At 34.9% G+C, this 23508-nt stretch overlaps 1 protein-coding gene across 1 annotated transcript; it reads right to left on the bottom strand.

The window, feature by feature from the left end:
• Window positions 1-19122: 19122 nt before the first annotated feature.
• On the bottom strand, window positions 19123-19494 carry LOC112508962 (cyclin-dependent protein kinase inhibitor SMR1-like). The gene has a single exon (XM_025113829.1). The coding sequence runs from the start codon at window positions 19492-19494 to the stop codon at window positions 19123-19125; it is 372 nt and encodes a 123-aa protein (XP_024969597.1).
• Window positions 19495-23508: the final 4014 nt, after the last annotated feature.

Raw genomic sequence — 23508 nt, 5'->3', positions numbered from 1 at the left:
ATATAAAATGTTGTTGGTCTTACAAATCACAAAAACTAAAGAACTTCCACTAAACAGCTTATCCAAAAACTACCATGTCTGACCACACAAATCAATATACAGTTTCCTATTAAAGGATGAATCAATTCCGATGCCTGAATTCCGGCCATCTTTCCACAACAGAAACTGAGAACACCTCCTCAGCAGAAAGTCAACTTCGGAAGGTCTCCGATTCAGACAGCTAGTTTGTGTGTGTCCCCCCTGGTTATTAGTGCATATTTAATGGTACCTTTAGTTCGTCCATGAGGCTAAGTATCTCATAGACATGGTGTTAAATCAACTAGCATATTGGAAGGGAACAGGCAACAGTCAACAGTTAGCATAGCAGATCCACCTTTTGGCGAAATTGTTTTCAGACATGTGAGGTGCATACGACCATGAGAGAATCTTTCTAATCATATGTCATGGTTTTCATGCATCCAAATACTTATCTCTATGTTTCTTTTTTCACCATAAAAAGGAACTTTATGACAAATCAACGGTATAACCTTGGTAACTCGCATTGTTAGACACTCGCTAAATTTTTACGTACTCCTGACATTTCATTAATCTCCTAGCCAACTAGTTAGTGTTTTGACATAGTATCTCAATTATTTTTGTCTTAGAATTTTGAGTACTTATTCATGCCATCTAGTAATTTAGAAGTCATGTTAGAAACCATATTCCATCTTGTTTCACCAAAGATTATAAGATTGTGCAATGTCAGCAGAGAGCATGCTTGTCTAAGCATGGGCAATTGAATAATAACACCACAATATATGAGTAGATGACCACTAAAAACAACTCCCATATCGTTCGTCCATTAGTTTCCAGAACAAGAAAAGCAAACACCACATGTAGGCCAAACCACAATATGGACATACACAACGAAATAAATAAAAGATGCATAGATGACACCAAAGTAAAACATAAAACAAACAAGAGGCCCTGGGACGAGCAACAATTCTAGTGGGCAGGTAAATGGTAGCAACAAGGTGTAATAGCAAATTGCTCAAGATATATATTATGGAAGCCCAACCTCCAACTAGTCAACTACTAGCATAGCAAAACTGACCATTGTCATATCAAATAAGAAAAATATTACAGTGATACAGAAGGGGAAAATAGCAAATTGCTCAGATTCTATTTTTCTTATCTTTGGTGTTTTCTAGGGTTTATGATTCAGAAGAAGGGTTGAGACCGATAAGCAACAATGTAGGGAACGAAGTTATGAAATTGAGAGGTTACCTGTGAATCGATTGGTGACTGAAGAAGGCGAAAATGGTGACTGATGAAGAAGAAGAGAATGGTGAACGACGGTCGATTGATAGACCAGAGGGTTGCTGGTGATTTCTATAGCTGACCGAGAAGAAGAGAGCGTCGCTTAGAGAAATCGAGAGAGCCAGGAACGACGATTAAAGAAAAGGGAGGGCAAACCTGGAAAAATATCAAGTCTGAATAGTATGGAGGGCGTCCGGGTGAAGGAGCGATTCAGATCTAAAGTTTTTATTCAGACTTTTTTAAAAACCTATCCAAACAAGAAAATTGTTAGGATCCAAGCGCTAACCACTACGCCAAAAGCAATTGCTGGTGGAGAATGCGCAAATTATTTCCTTATAGCGTAGCAGCTAGAGCCACGTTTCGATTTAGGAAGATGCTGGTCAATGACCCAACAATCCCCCCCAGCATCTGCCAGCACTAACAAGATCTTCGCTAGAAGTCAATGGTTGCACTGCATGCCTTTGGCATTAATATGCACTCCATGGGATTCGAACCCATGACCTACTCTGATACCACATGTTAGGATCCAAACGCTTACCACAATGCCAAAAGCAATTGCTGGTGGAGATGGCACAACTTATTTCCTTATAGCGTAGCAGCCAGCGCCACGTTTCGATTTAGGAAGCTGCTGGTCAATGACCCAACAAAAATGTCTGACCGAATCAGACCCTTACCTCTTAATGGTATCATTAAGAGGTAAACAAACAACCCCTAAGCTGTTGTGCCTGCGTTTAGAGTTGGAATAGCGTTAGTGCTAGTAGGACTTCCAACTTGTCCTCATAAAAAGTCAAAAGACTCTACTCTGGTCGTTCCGGCTTGTTCACAAAGAACAACAGGTTGAGCAACAGATGCTCTAAGCTCTTGTGTATCTATCGTGTTTAAAGGCTCTAGTCAATGTGGTAATCAAAGAAGTCATAGACGGGGGCTGCTGTCTACTAGTTTCAATATCAAATTCCTCCAAATAAGGGACAAATAGATTATGTGCTAACTCCTCATGAGAAGACGAATCTGATACCTCTTGAGAGGCATCATAGTGGCTAGGAGGGGTGCGCATTTGCGTAGTTAGGTGGACTATGTCTTCTTCAATGTCAACATTTAACGAATGAATGTCAACAATAGATGAGGTTACCCGTCTTCTCCTAAAAGTTTGGATAAGAACTGATATTCTTCTTCTGTTCATGTCACCCTTTCTCCATTAGGAGTGAACATGGGTTGGGTGGTTTATGACATTTTTACAGCCTAACCCAATTATGGCGGTTTGGGAAATCTCAACCCAACCCATTCAAAAATATAACCCAACCCAACCCTTGCAGGTTAGGGCGGGTTGAGTTGGGTTGGCGGGTTATTAAAATTCATAAAATTGGCAAATGAAATATGATAAATAATACTAAAAATATACCCAACAAAGTCATTAGTTATTACAATCATCCAAAATTATATCTAAATCCTCAAAGAGATTAGGCGTTGGTGCAAAAGTTGGTGCAATAAGAGATTAGGAGTTGCACGGAACATTAGTCAACCAAAGAGTTCAAAATAAATAAGAACAACTTACCGCTAAAAACCACAAAAGAAGAACCATGCATCCCATAGCCTAAACGTAACTTACATAATTTGGTATGATTTAAATGCTCAATCAAGTACGACCGACTATGCATCCCATAGCCTAAACGTAATTTACGATTTAAATGCTCAATTGTAAATTTGTGATGGAGAAGAAACTTAGAAAGACGTAACTTGAGGCAAGGATGTAGGGACTAGGGTTAGTGTTTCTAATTTCTATTTCTGCTGGGTTAACAATTAAGAGGTTAAGGGCTTAAAGGACTAAGGCCTTAAGGGTTATTGGGCTAAGGGTTTAAGACCTTAAGGGTTATAAGCAATCCAAATTCCCAAACACCTCCTTAATTTTTGTAAATATCGTATATATATATATATATATATATATACACACATAATTTTATAAAAAAATATACATTAGCGGCGGGTTGGCGGGTTGGGTTGGGTTAAGTTATGCTAACCCAATTTCAACCCTCCTAATTAGCGGTTTGGCGGTTTAACGGCTTGACCGGTTGGGTTAAATTGGGTTGTTAGCGGGTTCGGTTGGGCAGGTTTCGCGGGTTGACGGTTTTTTGTTCACCCTTACTCTCCATAGTTTTCTTCATCCCATTCGCATGACCTCTCTGAATTTTCAACTAAATCTCCTTCGTCCATCCTTAATGACTCCAAAATAGTATCAATTTCTCCTTCATAATCAAAATCCGGAATAGCATCATCAAAATTAAATTCCAATGGTCGGTGCTCTTCAATATTCATATGTTCAGCTCTGCCCGGACTTTGATTATTATCATCATTATTGTCATTATCATCATCATCACAATCATCGCCAACTTGATCATCATTAACATCAGAATCAGTTTCAGTGTCTTTCGAACTTGAAGAAGCACTACCTTCAAAAATTGCCTGATCAGAGTCTCCCCCCACCGAGCTTCTCTCATTTACATTTTCCTTCAGCTCACAACCTTGTTCAGATACCCTATGTAACTGAACGCGCTCGTCTAGACCTAGACTCTTGCTATGCTCAACTAAGGCGTGGATTGTTCCCTGGGTAAGTCCTTCTGGCTCTGGGTGGACTATAGGAACTGGCTCTCTCCTATATTCTATCACATATTGAGAACTCTGATCGGCATAGGCAAGTAGTTCGTCAGGAATGTTCATTATTGAATTTACATCTTCGACTTCAACATGAGGTCTTAAGAATTGCATCTCGTAATCTAGACCAAACGTTTTGTCAAGTCTTGAAGGAATATCCTTATTAGAGCGCATCATAGATCTGATGATCAGTTGCAGAAAATGTTGAAATGGAACAAATTTTCTTGCTTTTGAAGGGAATCTCTTTACATGAACCAAATCCACAAACTATATCCAGATGACTATCACATAGTCGTAGTGTTTGTTGAACACTATGCCATGGAAAAATTTGAGAAACATTGTGCTGCATGTATCAACTCTTGCAGTCTTTGTGGTAAGATATCTATTCAGGATGGAAATTGGTAGATGACGTACAGAAGGTAGAAATTTGCGCTTGAACGGCAATGACTGGTTAAGAATTGCAGAATATCCCATCCTCTTTATCTCATAACAAAGTTATTCATCTGAAATAAAGTCATCATAATCATCTTTGCTAGGTTCAGAATCAGGGTTTGGCAAGTTCAGAATTCTCCAAAATCGTCTTAGTGTCAGAGGCCTAGAAAATGATCAACATTTCCTACCAAATAAAAATTTGGTTCCTTGCCTGATGAACGATAGTGTTTGCCATAATTGTTGCAGATACACTAACGGAACATCAGCTGTAGCAGTTAAGCATAGGATATTTTGTGGCCTTTTAAGATTTCAAGGATAATCGAATATTTAGAAGGAATTTCAAGGTTTAGGTGGTGGTTGTTGAGTTTGAGGTCAAAATATAGGGTAGTTGGGAAAATGGCTTCATCAGGATCAGGGACATTTACTGTCTAGAAAACTGATGGTTGTGAAGATCTGACTGATGAGATAAGGTGTCCATCATCATAATTATGATGTTCCACAATAGTCATTTTTAACCTATAAGAGTTAAAGAATATTGGATCCATAATGAAAAAATATTTCCAACATATTAAAATAAATTCCCTCAAACTCACTATCAACACAAAAATATTTGCCAAAGATTTTATTCACACCTTGCAAGACATGAAAAATTGTCCTAACATTAAGCTCAAATTTTTTTTCACATAAACACAAAAAAAAAATCACACACTTAGATTTTTTTTTAAATACAACACTAAAAAAATTCTAAACAAAATTTCTACCCAAAAAAATAAACACAATACAGCAACAAACAAAAATAACAACAACAAAAATAATTAAAAAAAACTAAAAAACAATCTTAAAAAATTTGACACTCATCGCTAAAAAAAATGAACTCGTCGCTAAAAAATTGACATTTATCACTCAAACAAAATGAACTCATCGCTCAAACCGTGCTCATCGCTCAAAAATTGACATTCATATCTTTCATCTCTCAACTAAACTCACACAAAAAATTAAACACTCATAGCTCATAGTCCATTACTCATCGCACATTGAATATCAAATTCAAAAACTTTAATTAAGAACAAGTCCATATTAAGTACTCATCGTACACAGAAAACTGGATACCAAACTTCTACAAGTCTTCTGGCTTCCACCTTTTTTATCGAGACAATTCGGTGCTTTGTTCGCACAAAGTGAATGGGTTGGCGTTTGGCTTTAAGGAAGTACTTGTATTCTTTACGGTTATCAACTGTTTCTTTACGAATACCTAAGACTTTATCAGTGCTTAAAACTTTCAAGTGACGAACAAGTATGCCAGCGTACAAGTCTTCAAGATAAGGTTCTCGTATTCTAGCTCTATCCGGCCCTGGAGTTTCAAGCTTCTCAGCTGTAAGGATACAAGCGCTTACCACTACGCCAAAAGCAATTGCTGGTTGAGAAGGCGCAACTTATTTTCTTATAGTGTAGCAGCCAGCGCCACGTTTCGATTTAGGAAGATGATGGTCAATGACCCAACAATCCCCCCCCAGTACTAACAAGATCTTTGCTAAAAGTCAATGGCTGCACAGCATGCCTTCGACATTATTATGCATTCCATGGATTCAAATCCGTGACCTGCTCTGATACCACATGTAAGGATCCGAGCGCTTACTACTACGCCAAAAGCAATTGCTGGTGGAGAAGGCGCAACTTATTTCCTTATAGCGTAGCAGCCAGCGCCACATTTCGATTTAGGAAGATGTTGGTCAATGAACCAACATCAGCATTAGGCACATACCTTATTGAAGATTGAACATTTGAAGTTTGAGGCACGGAAGATGTACTAGGAACACTTGGTGGTTCAATAAAAATTGGTTCAGGATCTTCTTTCAGCACGAACTGAAATGGAAAACTTGATTCTTCATCATTCATATCTGCTTCAAAGTCAAATAATAATTCATCTGAATCAGCAGCTTCTCCTTCAGACTCAACATTAAAATCCTGAACTCCACCAACTACATTATCAAAAACATAATTATGCCCAACATTGGCTGACAGACCGAGCAACCACTTTGTTCTGCAGTGGAAACCTTCGGCTTTCAACCATCAACTCAATCTGTGGGTCTGTAAATACTGTCATTTCCATGCACGTTACCCTTTCACCAGAATGATTGGAATTAAGCTCATCAGAATCTTCACTACCTTCCATTTCTGCCCCTTGATCACTCAAAGACTCAGCCATTTTTTGCCTTTTGATCTCCCCCTCATGCAAGTGAAATAAATAGTCACATGCAAGTGAAGTGGTGACAAGCTCTATGTATCATTACAATTAGTGGGTTGATATACAATATAAAGAGAAGGTGTCATGGAGGAGCCTTTTGACCATCGCTAACGGGAAAGAAGGAGTGGATCAAACCATCAAACAATGTTGTCAAGGTCAATATCAATACAATTATTTTCACCGATCATGGAAGATTCTCCTTCTGTCGTGTAGCCTCAAAAACATGAAGGATATAAATAGAGAAAGCTAAAGAGGTGAGGTGGATCCGGTTGTCGCGAAATCTATCGGTCATAAAGAAGCGTTGAGTTAGATGAATATAAGAGGTTGACAATGAATGGTGGTTGAAACTGACTATCTCATGTTGATCTATGCCCTGCACAACAACATGAGATTGATCTTTTTGTTTGCCTCCATCATCCAGGATTACAAGTAAACTTTATATGGGATTAACTATACCTCAGTTTTTTTATCAAATGATTTGCCAACAAGGTTGCACATCGCATTGCTAGGGAATCGTGCTTCTATGCAGGTTGTGGTGATGGTGAAATAAGTTCACCCCACATTTTCGTATATTTTTTGGCTGATATTTCATTTTGCTAAATAAAAGTTCCCCTAGAGCTTCAAAAAAATATCGATTCGGCCATGAAAATGGTTATTGGGCTGTTGCTATCAATAGAAGTCTATTGTTAGTTTAAGTTCTTCTAAAAAAAATTATGTGATAACTTTTTATCATGTTTTAGATGCAATAATTGTAAGTTCTTAACCTGTTTATCTAAAAGTAAGTCAAATTGTATTAAATTTTATTGTTAATTGGTGGTAGTTGTTTATGATATACTCAAAATGTTTTTAACATCCTAAATTGTTTTATAAAACAACATAGTTGTAAAAGTGTAATACCCTAAGATTAGTAAGTTGGAAGTTTTGAGTTAATTTGGAAGTTCAAGGGCTGGAGAGTGTCTATGCAAAAGTCGAGCGTTTAGACAAAAAATATGGTTATATATAAAGGCCACCTCCTCCTTCATGTTATTCTAGATTGTGTTTTTTCAACCTAAATGTGTATGTGTGTGGCTTTGAGAGCAAATCCTTCTCAGGAGTTTTAAAGGGTTCCATGGAGAGAGAGAGAGAGAGAGAGATTGAAGATTTGTGGCTGAATTATTTTAAAGGTTTGATATTTTTTTCTTCGTGTTTCGTTAAGTCTTACTGTTCATCCTAGATAATGGGTTCAAGACTTTGAAGTTTTGGGATAATGTTTTAGGTTTGGGTTTTTATTTGGTACTTCTTTGATGAAATTGATTCTGGGAGAGTATGTTTGGTTCCTTGGTTAAATTTGAGGTTTTGTTTTAAGATTCTTAATTTTGTGAATTGATTAATTATTCCTTCCGTTTTTGGCAACTAATCATATGAGTTGTAAATTCTTGGCTTTTGTTGGGTTATCTTTGTTTAGAAATCGGTAAGCCTCCAAAGCTGGTTTATGTTCAAGTATGGAGAATTTTTTAGGTTGGTTTGTGAAATTTTGGGAAAAATATGGTCTAGGAAGGTTGTAGGTCGTAATTGGTTGAAACATGTGGAAAATAGGTGATCCAGTGATATGCTTAGGTCACGGGCTAGTTGCATAAGTCACTGTATGTGAATTTTTCCCTTTTTGCTTCGTTTCATTTCTGGGTCTTTTGGGGTATCGTTTAGGTACCTTAGAGGTTGTTTATAGATACGGTTGTGTATATAGGTCTAGATTGTGATCTATGCTTCCTTATTCAGATCAAGTGTTCGTTTTGAATTCTCGTATCAGTTAAGTTTATTTTATCGTACTTTGTCTCAAGGTAATTTTTCTTATAACCTTTTTCAACTGCAATGCATATGTTATCAAATGATTACTATGTCGATTCTATACCATATTGGTATGTTTGGAATGTCACTTTTAATTGGGACACAATATTTTAATACATGTTGGAAATTAACACACGTTGGTGATGTTGCTTGGGTTAAATGGGCTTACACAATATAAACTCGTATGGGTTGAGACCATAATGATCTACACATGGGATATAACTTTAGCCCACAAAATGTGTTTCATGTGGTTCTATTGGCGATACCGATTGTGATCCTATAGGACTTTGTAATTTTAGAAAAGCGACTGTTGTGCCTATTTACCTGGGAGGGATGTAGCGCTTGCGACACTATTTTATGACTAACAGATTTAAAGGTTCTATATTAAATGATTTTACCAGATTGTTTCAGTGACTGGGATTTCCTCACTAGATCGTATGGTCTAACCCCTCATTTTGTTTTAAAAAAATATTCATTTCAAGACAACATCAGTTAGAAGGTAAAGGAAAGGAAAAAGTATGAGACAACGTTATTTGAATTATTATGTTTAAATCTTGTCAAGGAGGTTTATGAAGTCTACTTTTGATCTTCTTGCTAGGCGGATCTTTTAGTATGAAAATTTTGTTAGCAAAAATTTGTGGTAGCTTTCCAACATTTGTATTGTTTACTAGAAAAGGACCAAATATGTATTGTCAATATGGTTTGTTATGTATAGTTTTCGTTTTATCTGTAATTTGAAAAGGCGGTTGTTACAGTTGGTATCAGATCTTGAGTTTAAGGGATATGGAATTAGCATTTGTATTTTAGTTTGAAGATTTGGAGACATTATTTGTGCGACACTCATATGTTAGATTTTCATTGATCATAAGAGCCCTCAACATTTGTTTAATCAACAAGAAATGAATATGAGAAGAAGGCGATGGTTACAATTGGTGAATGACTATGATTATGAGATAATGTATCACCTGAGAGAGAACAACGTGATAGTCGATGCTTTAAGTTGTAAGGAAAAGAGTAGAATGATCAAACTGTTAACTTTTCAAGCTGAGTTTATACCGAGCATCTTTGAAGAGTTAAAGTGATGTCAAATTGAAGCTTTGGAAGATGAAATGTAAAAGGGGAATGACTCGTTGGTATGACATCCATTTTAGTGAAAGAAACTGACGGTTAATGTGTTTTACATGTAGAGTTTGGGTACCTCGTCTTGGTGATAACCGTATGAGGGTTTTGAATGAAGCTCATAAGTCTTGTTATTATATTCATTTGGGTACTAATAAGTTGTATAGAGATCTTCATCAATTATATTACTGGTCGGATAATAAGAAGGATACTATACAATATGTGGAATGATGTTTGACTTGTTTACAACTTAAGTTGGAGCATCAACGACTCTACGACAATCTGCAATCGTTAGATAGTATTGTTTGGAAATGAGATCATATTACAATGGATTTTGTAACGAAGTTACCGAGGAAGTCACGAGGTTTTGATGCAATTTGGGTTATGGTTGATCAACTTTCTAAATCCGATCCTTTCTTACCACTTAAAGAAACTTATACGATGGAAAGGTTAGCAAAGTGGTGTGTTAATGAGGTGGTAACTCAGCACGAAGTGCCACTATCGATAATCTCGGATAGAGACAGTCAGTCACTTACCGTTATGAATGAATTTAATTATGCCCATAGGAAGAGGTCGAGTACAGAGTCATCCTCTTCAGATAGTAGTTCATGAGGGGATTACGTGACACCGAGGTATATCCAGGTCGCCGTAAGTTTAGACTACCTAGATAACTTTAAACTTTATAATTGTTTAACTTTAATTCCAAATCTTTATCTAGTTTAGGTTGCCATTTGTTGGCAAATGTTAGGATTGTTTAAGTTAAAATTTAGTGTGTGTGTGTGTATATATATATATATATATCTAATTTGGGTTTCCATTTATTGGCAAACTTATAATTAGGATTGCTTAAGTTAAAATCTTTGTATATAAGGTCTAGTTTGGGTTGCCATTTGCTGGGCAAAAGTTAGGATGACTTTAGTTGGAAACATCTCATTTACAGTCTTTATGTTGTCTAAATTGACTTGTGGCATTTTTTAAAACCACAAGGTGACTATTCAACCAATCTCACTCAAAAGTATGATGACAATGCCTCGTCTTATTCCCTAGTTGATACATATTTGTGGAAGCAGAGAGTTGGGGAGACTCAAGAAAGGCCATCTATTTGAGTTTGAGTGCAACCAAGATCCCAATTAGGTCTTGACCGAGACTTCTGAAGATGGAAACTTGAGTGGTGCATCGTCTTCAGATGGTCGGGTGTGCCTCTTTTTCCTTTGATGTTTATCTATTTGATTTATAATTCTTATCAAAGATCCTAAGGTTTTCTTGTATTTGTAGGAAATTAACGAGTTAAAGACCCAAGTTCAGGAGATGCTTAGATCTGAGGAAATCTGGAAGAGGGAAGAGGAGATCTGGAAGAGGGAAGAGGATATTCGAAAGAGGGGCATGATGACATGCTCTATCAAGAGGAGATCCGGAAGAATGAGCATGTAGAGATGATGGACATGGTGAGGAGGTTTATCCAATCTCAGCAGTTTTTCGCGGCGAGAGTTTTGATATTTTGGTTGTATGTTTATGAACTGAACAATCATATTTTAATTTCATTGAACAATTTGTATTATATTTATTTCGTCCAAACAATTGTACTGGGCTTTAATGTATGATTTAGGATGTTTAAGTATTTTAGGAGTTTTTTGTTGTTTTTTTAATCTATAGGATTTTAATATTACGAATTCAATAAAAACAAGATTATTTTTCTAGAACTGTTAATTGACCATCGGATTATCCGCCGGTGATTTTTTTCAAGATATTTTATTGAAAAATAAAATTATAACAGTTAAATTATCGGCAGATTTTCAGCGGACTATCGGCCGGTAATTTAATTAAATTTCAAAAATACAATACAATATTTTTTAAGAATCATCTGTCAATTTAATCATAACTATTAATTCGGTTAACTAAGTCAAAGAATATTGGAAAATAAAAAAATTATGGTGGATTTCTACGCTGTTGTATTCGTAGGAAAGTGGTCAATTCGTCGGAAAAGTCGTCGAAAGTAGTGTTTTCCGACCGGCAAATCCTCCGAAAATCCATCGAAAGAATTTTTTTTGCGATGGACTTTTGGGGGATTTGTTCTCTGGAAATAGACTGCTGTTTGGTAATGCAACTAGAAACACTTTTTGAAACATGATATGAAAATTTTGTAATTAAAACAAATATGATGTTGAATATGCCTGAAAGCTATATCACTGGTCTATATGGTGGGGAACACTTGATATGCTAATAATTGACATAATATAGAGGCCCTTGCAACATATATTGGTCCTAACTGAGATGTGCTTTCTTCCCTTATTGAAATTGAACTAATGTCTCGGTTATCAAATACCTCAGGGAATTGGAAGTTGTTGGTCCTGGGAAGTAATGCCTTCCATATGAAGTGTTTGTAGAGGGGGGGTAGGAACCAATAAAAAAACAATAGATATTTACTCTTGTGATGCGAGGAATTGATTGTCTCATCTATATGATGCGATAAAATGAGGTTTGAAGCGATAAATGTTATTTTTTCAAAGATTGGCTTTCCAAAAAGTGTTTTGGTGATTTTCACCATGTAATTGCAATCAAAGGGATTACTCACTAGACCTTATGGTCTAACCCTTTTTTGTTACAAAAAATGTGCATTACAAGCCAGACACATGTGGAAGGTAAAGGGAAGGGGAAGATGTAAATTAAAATGTTATTGCTTTACATCTGCGAATTTTTTGAAGTTGAGTTTATACATGCACTTGAGAAGTTGTGTTATTCAAGTTATGTATCTGAGAAGCAAAAAGATCGTAGCTACTTTTGTATGTAGCAATGTGTATATATTTGGGACCATTGTATAATATTTGTATTTCATGTTATATGAAATATGTGTGTTTTATGCAAATGTGGAATAGGGTGTTACAGTGTCTCCTCTTGAAATGGGGGGTTTGGGGATAGGGATTCTAAAAGCAATGAACTGAGCCTTATTAGGAAAATGATGGTGGCGTTTCTTTACCAAAAAAATATCCTTATGGGCGTCTATAATAGCTAGTTTTATGGCGTTAAGGGAGGATTGACTCGGGAAGGGAGGGATAATTCTAAGTGCAAAGGGGGTCTGTGGGGAAGTATCATTTTGGTGGGTCGTGAAATTGATGCTCTTCATTTGGACTTCACCTCATCATTTATCAAAATACTTGGGATGGGTCGAGTATATCTTTTTAGCTAGATCACTGGATAGGTGACACCCATCTATGTGAAAGTTACCCTAGATTATTTAGTTTAGAATTTGGATAGAAAGGTCTTAGTTAGAAATAGGGGTTGTTGGTCTGATGGTGGTTGGGAATAGTCTTAGGACTGGACAAGAGTCCTTGAGAGGTTGGTGTATAGGTGAACTTACTAATTTTCTTTCTTTTTGGCAATCTCAAAATCCTTTGCAGGATCGTAAAGACAATTGGTGGTGGAGTTTAGACGACAATAGGGAGTTCTTCATCAAGTCTCTGAAGACGTAAATTAAGGGCAAATGGCTCCAAACTGGTGGCAGCCTCCCGTATCGCAATAGAATAATTTGGCATTGAGAAACATTATTGTTTTTGTTTGGCGAGCATCTCAGGGTGAATGGCCGGTTCACATAGCTCTGGATGGCTGAGGAATAGACTTGCATTTAGTCATGTGTCCAATTTGTGAGGAAGTAGTCAAATATGTTGATCGCTACATCGTTAAGTGCAAGTTTGAGGACAAAATTTGGACTTTAGTTGGGGATTGGTGGGGTCTGGATTCAGAGCTGCAGTTTACAACAACTTATCTTTTCTCTTCACCATAGACCGACTTATTCTTCACCGTGGGTGCAACGCCTCTAGAAAGCTACCGTCTATGTTTCGTGTTACATGGTTTGGAAGGATCGAAATGATGTATTTTTCAGACAGAAGTCGCTCACGACGGATCTTTTGTTTGCAAATACACAAGTTCGTTCTTTCACGTGGGTTTCAAGTAGACTCCATAAGGGATCCATTTCATGGGATTTGTGGTTTACTTCACGTGGGGAGGTTTGGCTTCCTGATTTCTTCTTTTTTGTTTTCTTTTGTTTCTTTATTGCATTGCACCTCGCAGTTTTGATCATATTTGGCTCTTTGGTCCTCGGTTTTGTATCTTTTGTCCGATTGGTTTTCAATAAATTATTGTCTTAAATTGTTGTAATATGCTAAAACAATTTGAAAAATCGTAATGCATAACATGCAAATAATTCTGAAAACTAGACATGTATCTGTTTTGTAGGTCACAGAAAGACTCACCTTGATGTATATGCCTCTTTGTTACATCTCTTGTAACATCTACCAACTTTCTTTCCTATATGTTTGTGACAACCAACATTGATAAGCATGTACCCTTAATAGTTTCGAGTTGACTGAACCGTAACAAAATTATTTTAACATTGAACATGTTACAAAATCGAAAGATTTCTCCGACTTTAAGAAGGTTTTATAATACTATGTCTAAATAGAGTTTTAGACAAATCTCTTCGATTCGAGATAATCAATAATTTCTTCATTCATAATTATTCCGATCTGATACGAATTTTAGAAAATCAGTCATATGTTTTTGTCTAACATCCAACTAGTTTCATGGTAAACGTATCAAGTTTTTTAACAACTTATTGTAGGACTCGTTCCGAACAAAACGATTTTTACAAACATCACAATTTTTTTGATTATAGTAAAACAGAGTCCAAGGGGCTGTTTACTTAAATGCGTACCTGGTAAGCACTTTTACCTTTAGGAGTCAACACTATAATTTATTTATTGGGTAAGATTGTAGTACATTAAAATGGTAGCGTATGCAACAATTTACATGGTAAGCACTTACCCGGGTAAGAGTCGTCACCCTCACTTACCGAGTAAGACTTTCCATCTTTATCATTGCTCTTTTTTTTGTAAGGGTGTCCGGGCCAAAGCCCGACTAATCCCCGGCAAATTTGGAGGCTAAACATGGCCCCACTTAAATATCGCCAACACTCCCCTCCCAGGGCTCGAACTCGGGTTCATGACTATGCCATGCCCAAGCCTTTACCACTAGACTGGAAGGTCTTTGACTTTATCATTGCTCTTACTGGGTAAGATTTTTGATCCTTGTCATGTTCATCAGACAAGAAAAATTACTCGGTAGGCACTTACCAGGTAAACATTTAGTAAACGGTCCCTGAGTACATACGTATTATTAATAATATTTTTCAAAAAAGTTATAAAAATGATTTAATAATATTTTTAATTATTGATTACATATTAAAAATGATTTTATTAAATGAAATATATTACATTATTATTTTTTATTAACATAAAGATAAATACAAATTAAAAACTAAAAGAATATAAATAATATATAGATGTAGGAGCGTATTAGGCTCCATATCCACCAAAACAACAACTACTCTACTACTACTTTCAAATTAACCAACCAATTACCAACTCTCCATCTATATTTCCTAATCCCTCATCAACAATATTCTCAAAACCTATAATATTCATAACATAATTAAAGACATAATTATGGCTTTTTATTAAATAAAAATTAATGCATTTTTTAGAAAATTGCATACATATCTTTCTCTCTCTCTCTCTTTCTCCTTTTTTGTCTATTCATAACATACACGTATGCATAATTAAATGTGCATGCAAGGTGAAAATATTGTGAACATAATATAAATAATCTTAAATTTTTTATTAGGATATTCGCATGATGTTTACAGTTGATAGGTTTATTAATTTAATTGATATTCACAAACTATAGCAGTTCTCGTAGATTTATCCTATGTTCATAAATTATAACAGTATTTCAAAAAAAGGGTAGAAGAAAAAGAGGGAAATGTTTTTAATTTATATAAGATTTTATTTTTAACTAATTTTTTTATAGTTTAAATTAGAATTCAATTAAAACTATTTTATTTTGTTTTTTGTTTTTTGATTTGTTGATTATATTGTGCAGATAACGGTTAAACATGATTGATGGTTGTAAAATGACGATTTCTACAAACGAGGAACCCAACTTTTCATAAAAGAGTTGAGTTTCAGTGAGAATGAGAGTCAATGTAAGAAAGGTAAGAAGAGATCTTCATCCTTGAATCAACATTAAGATGAGATGCACCGGATCAATCTCCATATCAAACATAATTCATAGATGAATTTGAGATTAAAGTTGATCAACGATCCAGATTCTTTCTTATACTTCAATCATTGGCGCTGGATAAAATCCAAAAATTTAATCATTTGATATCTATCAAACCATCTTCTATTCTATTTTATTTTGAGTGAACAACATAACGAATAAAGAATTCCACCACTTCAAAAAAAAAAAAACATGAAATTCCATGAATAATCGTCGAATCTCACCTTAATTTGATTGGTTATTAAACTTGATCTAACATCACAACTTTTTATATTTAATAGATTAATTAATTAATTATTATTATTATTATTGTTATTATTATAATCTATTATCAAGGATTACAAGATCGAATGGTCAACGATGATTGCAAAGGTAACTCACTTCATTTTTAATATGAAATATGTATACCACATGAAAAATGTGTTTTTAACCTTCTAATTTAAGTCACTTCCATGTATCTTTTTTCCCGCTTAATAACATTTTCAAATTTATAATCGACCATGTTTACAATATCTTTTTACGATAAAACTTTCTTGTAAGATAAACGTATTAATTAATTTTACTTCAGAAACGGGACGCAAACCGTAAAACCCGAGATTTATATAGTAAATCTGGTAATGTATAGCGTAAAGATTGAGTCCGTCCTTTGCGACCTACTCGATAGGAAGAAAGTAATAAAAGCAGTATATTCACCCTGTGAACATATATTATATAACGGTATAGTTTATAATTTTAACGTATTTGCTAAAGAATAACACCACGTATCACATGGATATAGAAATCCTGTTCTTCAAAATTCTAGCTATACTCCTTCGTTGTGAGTTTATAAATTGCTTAATCTCAGGACTTGATGTAGTATATGGATCAGTTATCAACAACCATGAAAACTGATATTGTGCAAAGGTTGATGCAAAAACGTGATAACAAGATGTTAATTAGCATAATTTAGAAATGCAGCAGAAAAAACGGAGGGCAAATCTTGATTTTTGTGTGTATGTAAAATAGTTGGTTAAACCCATATTTATATCCGGTTTTGATAAGGTTTAACATTTTCGAAACCTCTAAGATAGGTGGATAACTTCTATGATTTCCATCCAACTCGATCGAAGAAGATTGAGTCCTCAATTGATTAGGATTTTAATAATTTAAGTAAATCAGATGATTTAAAATCGATATTATCTAAAGTACTGTTGAATTACACCATTATTTTAATCATAGTAATTATTTGCTCGTTTCTATACATGGTTCTATCAAAAGAGGAGCTCGGATGAGGCTTCTCAACTCCGATGCATCGTGCAAAATAGGCTTCTTTACTCGACCTTAGACTCGTGTGTTTTACTTTAACTAGTTGTGTACCCGTGCAATGCGGCGGGAGCCGTGAATTTTAACAATTTTGAAGTTTCACTGATTTTATTATAGAACATTTAACGATGATATAAGTTACACTTGGTCTTTACATATTAATACAATTTGAATAAATAAGAGTTATGGTTCAAATTACAGTTTATCGATGAAAAAAATTGTATGACATTTAAAAATCCAATATATTTAAAATCCAACACATTTAAACGACTACACAAATGTGTTCTATTTACACCAAGAGCAAAGAATCAAGAGATCGAGAGCAAGACCGAGAGTTCTAGGGCAATTGAATGAGATAACTTTTAATAATTCATGGTGAATATCAGTTTCAATCTTACTTTAGGGGATGGGGAGAAGACATAGAGGTATGAGAGAGTGAAGGCATAAGTGAAATATGTCAAAAGTATTTTAGGAACATGAAAAGAAAAGGTAATAATATACATTAGTAACTTGTACTATATGTTATTTTAATTGTAAATTAAGAGATTTTCCGATTGAATGCATAAAGTAGTAGTACTTTATGCATAAATATATAGTATTTCGTACATTAAAAATTATTTTTAATATTTTTTATAAATCTGGTTTATAAGGTAGCATAAATGTATCCCTACCATAGTCCAATAAATCATTTAATTAAGGACTAGTTGGGTCTCGAATGTATAAACCTAACTTTTGTTTACTTTTCTATCAATATAACTTCCAACCTGACTTTAAACAAAAATTTCCAACACCATGTTCTTGTAAAGTATTTTGACCGAGACCTGAAAGTTTTGAACCATTGCGTTGTCAAACCAACAACAATTCTGACGAAACTCTCTCGTCTTCTAATCCATTAAAATCCAAGAACATTGTTTCAAATCCTCTTAACATTATAAGAAAGATATGATTACTTGATTCACGAAAAGATTTTATATATATATATATATATATATATATATATATATATATCTGCTTAAAGAAGATATAAAAAAGCATAAAGCTAAAAAAGTACCTTAAATTTCATTGGGAACATATAAATTATTCATTATGACTTCCGGTAATCCTTTATAGAATTAATTTGAGAAAGGAGAGCTAAAATAAAAAATCGTAAGAATAGATTTGGACCCCTTGATTATCTTTAATCTTAAATTCATTCATGAATTGTGTTAGATACAGGGATTGATCCGGTAAATCTCATCTTGATGCATTTTATTTTAATTTGCATCTAAATATGAAGATCTATTCTTATTCTTACTCTTTTCACATTGTAACTCTCTTTTCACCGGAACCCAGTCTTAGAAAATTAACCTTTTGAATGCCAAATATCTATCTATCATTAGTATATAAATCATAAATGAAGGGCTTAAACGTTTTGAGATGAATTTGCTTTTTTCTTTCTAAAACACAATACAATATCAAGACGCAAAGATGATTGCATGCAATAGAAGCAAGAATCAAACAAAAATGGTGAAGCAGGACTGTAATAAGAAGCTTTTGTACTTTTTGTTAGGTACCTTTAACATCATAACTATATTGTTTGTAGTGCAAGTTAAGATGTTCTTTATCAATTTAATCCCCTTTTTCTGTAAAGATGTTATTTCACTTGTCCAAACAATTCTCCAAAAACTTTATTCAAACTGAAACAAGATAAGGAGACGTGGAAATGATTTGGAAATAATTCCAAAATAGAAGCTCTGCAGATCCATTTTTTGTCAATGAATCACATAAATAAAATTTGTACCTCACTACAAATCAAGCAGAAGATTCAGACCTGTTTCGGTTGAATTTGAAAACAAGAAGAGATGTGGACCTCCATAATTTACGTACAATTAGGGCAAAATAATGAATACGAATTCCGAAAGCAATTTTGTTTTTCTACATAAATTTCAAGCTCCAGTGTAAACCTATGATTCAGATCTGAATTGTCTGATTTGCGTTTCAGGTTTCCATATGATCCGCACCAGATCAAACTGATGATTAATCGGCGGATCATATAAAACAGAGATGTTTAAGAAAAAAATACGTACATATTTATATATAGGAGAATGAATTCGATCGTGAATTCTTCCTCCACTGGAATTCGAATAAAATCTCGTGATAATTTACAGAGGACTACGCCTTCTCTTGTTCGTGTTCGAATTTTGATTGATGAATTCATAGCTTGACCTGAAGAACGATTCAACTTCGTCTCTGGCGACGATCTCGAAGAACTGAAACTCAGATATCCTTCTCTTACAAGAAGGACCAGAAATCCTCTGTTTTTTAGGCGGCGGAGGGCAGGTGATGATTTGAGGAATCCTGTGTTCCGGCGATGTCGGCGTTCGGCACTCCTCAAGTTGTTGTTCCTCCAATTGAATGGTGCATGATTCCTCAGATGTTGAATCCAGTTGTGGAAGAGATTCCGGTAGCTTGATTTTCAAAGAGGTTAGTCGAATTGCAGGAAGATCTTGGCGTAACTGTAGATCTGTAGACATGGTGGTAGTGGTTGTAGGTGATAACTCAGTGGGTGGTGGCGGTGGGTGGATGAGGAATTTGATTAAGAAGGAAGAGAAAGAGATGTGAACAACAAGTGGAAGGGAGATGTGCGCATTATATACGTAAGTTTCCTGAGAGACAAAATCCACTTTTCCAGACCAGAAATATAAAATTTCAGAGAAAATCAGTTGTAGAAACTTGTACTTTATGCATTAAAAGTCGTAATCTCATTTAATGGAAAAAGTGGAGGTTAAAATAATGCATAAAAATAGGTAGTTTCCTGGATTGGACAAGAATATATGATAAAGGCGTACACTTCTTATTATGACATTACATAAACGCCCCTCCATTTATTTATACTTTTACTCTAAGCCCCCCCTCAATAAATTGATTATAAACTTCTCGTTCTTCTAAAGGAAAAAATATTTTATCCTTTAAAACAAGATAATACATACATTGTTTTATACAGTAAGATACATCTTGATTTTAATATTTTATTTTATTTTTTATTTCAATCGATATTATAATATGATCTTATGTGATTTTGAAAAAACGACAATGTTTATATTTTTGAATAAAATATAAATTTAAAAATATAATAAAAATTTGACAAAAATATATGAATATTAATATCAAATTAACTATTTAAATTTTTTTTATTTTTTATGTAATTTTTTAATTCAATTTTTTTATTACAATTTAGTTTAGGTTCAATAATGAAGTAATTTATATTTAGTTTAATAATATAATTTTTTATAAGGATAATAATTAATTATTTTGTTAGAACTTGATAATTATCCTAATTATATTTTAGATTTTTTATATTTTAAAAATATGATGTTTATCCTCTATTTGATTATTTTTATCCGTAGTTAGTTACATGAATTCAAACATGGAGCTTTAATAAGTTGTACTTACGTACAATTTACTTGTAATCTTGAATTTTAAGTAACAATAGTTCATGCATAAAACATGATTTTTAAAATTTTTGTCAAATGCTTTATGATATAGTATAGATATATATATATATATATATATATATATATATATATATTCGTTTCATAATTTTATGATAAATTTATTTTTCTAAATTATCAATATTTATTAAATTGATTGATAGGCCAAATAGAGATTGATGTTTCATCTAAATAAAAACCGACACAGTCTCATTAATTGTTATTTGTTAGAAGAATTGTGCAAATTACTTTTTAAGCTAAAATAAACATCTCCATTAATATTACATTAATTGTGCTTAATTATCATAATATATGTCAATTCAATTATTTTCTACTAATTTCGTCTCCATTAATAAGCTTACTTTACGATTAATTATCATTTCCATTCACATTATTTTATTTATTATTAGATTATGCATGATTTTAATGTATTTCGCTAATAAACAATCTATAGCTTTTAATAAGAGCTTCATTGTAGCAATCCCGTTCTATGTGGCCGGGACAATGTGTTATATAGGAAAACATAACAACATAAATAACTAGCATATACCGGAAAATTAGAGCTACTACGAAAAATCCATAAAAAATTACAAGATCTATACTATCTAAGAGCTGTCTTCAAAATAGGCACTTTCCGTAGCTCTCAGTTCCGTGATGATCCCACCTACGATCATGTACCTGCTAAGGATAAAACAAACCTCGGCTGAGCCAAATGCTCAGTGAGCGGATGATGTATAACAAAGATTACAAGTATTTAATCGAGTTAATAAAAGATAATAATTAAAAGAAATTTGAAAACTTGAACATGAAGTGATCAATCAACAATTTGCATAAAGTATCTCAACTGGGTAAGCTAAAAAGTATTATCAAATCAATAATCGAGAATAAATAAGAAAATCAACTGGGTTCGAGGGTTGTACGAACCACTCGAACACATGGAAATTAGTGTAGGGCAATACACCCAAATCCCTTCTGATAAATGGCTTCCGACAACGGTTCTTAGGATCGATCCATTCGCCCTCAGATTGGCCGGTACTAGGCTAGATCCACTTATTGACGTTGGGGTATAATAGCGAGGACGCCATGACAATTTATAGCAACCATGGAGACGTCACGACATCATTGCTCTCGATGTCCTGCCTTAAAGCGCAAAATGCTCAAATTCTTAAGGACATGTTAATTCAAATGTGAAAAGGGTAAACTCACAATTTGTTTAACTTTTAACTAATACATCTCCAAATAAAATTTCGAAAACGGTTCAAATCCGACAACGATTCAATCCCAAAAAATGATCAAATCCAAAAACAATTCAATTCAACTCAAGTAGCCAATAATAGTCATATCAAAGACAAAACTCTAATAACAGCTCTATTAAGAATCATGATCATTGACATATCGGACACCAACAATTAAAGGAGTTATCAAACTCACAATGTCCCAGTTTGATTTCATGAATTGAAAATAAGAAACAATAATTATATATAGTAATAGATGACGAGATAGTAATGAGATACGATATTACCTCTATAATAAACTAGTGATTAAGGAAAGTCGCAAGAATCGAATATCCATACCTTAGACAGTAATCGATGTAGTAAGCACGTAGCTCCTATCCCCTTGTTAATGCTCCTTTCTTATTCTAAGATTAGTCCTGAATAAGTTTACACATGATTGTGACTGATTGCTACAATTTCTACGGATGTTACAATCCTTAAAGCACAAAGTACAAGCAAAATAATGCTATTAAATCCCCTGCACCTAACAGCTTTGAACCAACTTGATTTTGATCATACTTAGAGATGCATTCAGGTTTTAATGTATAAACAAAAGTTGTAGGCCTATTACTTAGGGTGCGTTTGGTTTGCAGGAATGTTTCTGAGGGATTTGGATTCCCAGGAGGGGTTTGGATTCCATGGGATTTGGATTGGATTGGATTTAAAATCCATTCTTGTGTTTGATTTGCAGGATTTGGACATAATATGATCATAGTGTATACCATGAACTTCAACTATATATCAACCAGAATCATAAAACAGCATATAGAAGTTGACTGGAAATTGCAAAATTCCTATGATCATGCATCTGAAGAATCAGTTTAAGCAAGCATATAGCAATGACGATGAAACCATCATATGTACAGAGCACACTTAAACAAAAACTATATACTTGAGAAAAGTTTTCATCAAACAAGGATGACTACTCTGTTCATACCTATTCAGATTTAAGCATCTACAAAAGGTGTTATATGATTTACTTGCTGAGAGTGATGCGAGAAGGCGGCGAACAGGAAAGGCGTTTTGGCTCAAGGCGGTTCAGGGCGCAGCTTCGCGAGGGGAAAAGGAAGGGAGCACCGGCGAGACGACCTTAGGGCACAGCTTCGCGAGGGGAAAAGGAAGGGAGCACCGGCGAGACGACCTTAGTGCACAGCTTCGCAAGGGACGGGAAGGAAGCACCGACGATGGAAGGGAAGCGATGGGAAGGAAGCGGGAGGAAGCACCGGCGATGGAAGGGAAGCGACAAAAAAGAAGCGGGAGGAAGGAAGGGAGACGCAATAATCGAATGGAAGCGATGAGAAGGAAAGGATTGGATTTGAAATCCCGCCCCTTTGCAAAGGATTTCCAAATCCCGCATACAAGGGATTTTAATCAAATCCCTGGGTTCCAAATCCCTTCAATTTGGCAAACCAAACACAGGATTGGAATGGATTTCAAATCCAAATCCCCCCAAATCCATTCCAATCCCGCAAACCAAACGCACCCTTAGGGTGCGTTTGGTACGTGGAACAGGGTGGAACAGGACAGGACAGGACACACTTGTCCCACGTTTGGTGTGTTTTTAAGTGGAACTAACTGGAACTAACTTGCACACACATGGGACACGGGTGTTCACCCTCTACCCCTGGAACTAAGTGGAACAGACTTTTTTTTTACTAATCTACCCTCCATCGCTCCTCCATGCTCATTCGCTCCTCCATGCTCAGACTCCATCGCAATCGCTCCTCCATTCTCAGACTGCCTCCATCGCACCCTCATCGTGCGTCCTTCCCCATCGGCGACG

The sequence above is a fragment of the Cynara cardunculus genome, assembly GCF_001531365.2.
Source record: "Cynara cardunculus var. scolymus isolate 2C chromosome LG 3, CcrdV1, whole genome shotgun sequence".
NCBI lineage: Eukaryota > Viridiplantae > Streptophyta > Magnoliopsida > Asterales > Asteraceae > Cynara > Cynara cardunculus.
The sequence above is the reverse complement of the archived record's forward strand: the minus strand, read 5'-3'. Positions and strand labels throughout refer to the sequence as shown.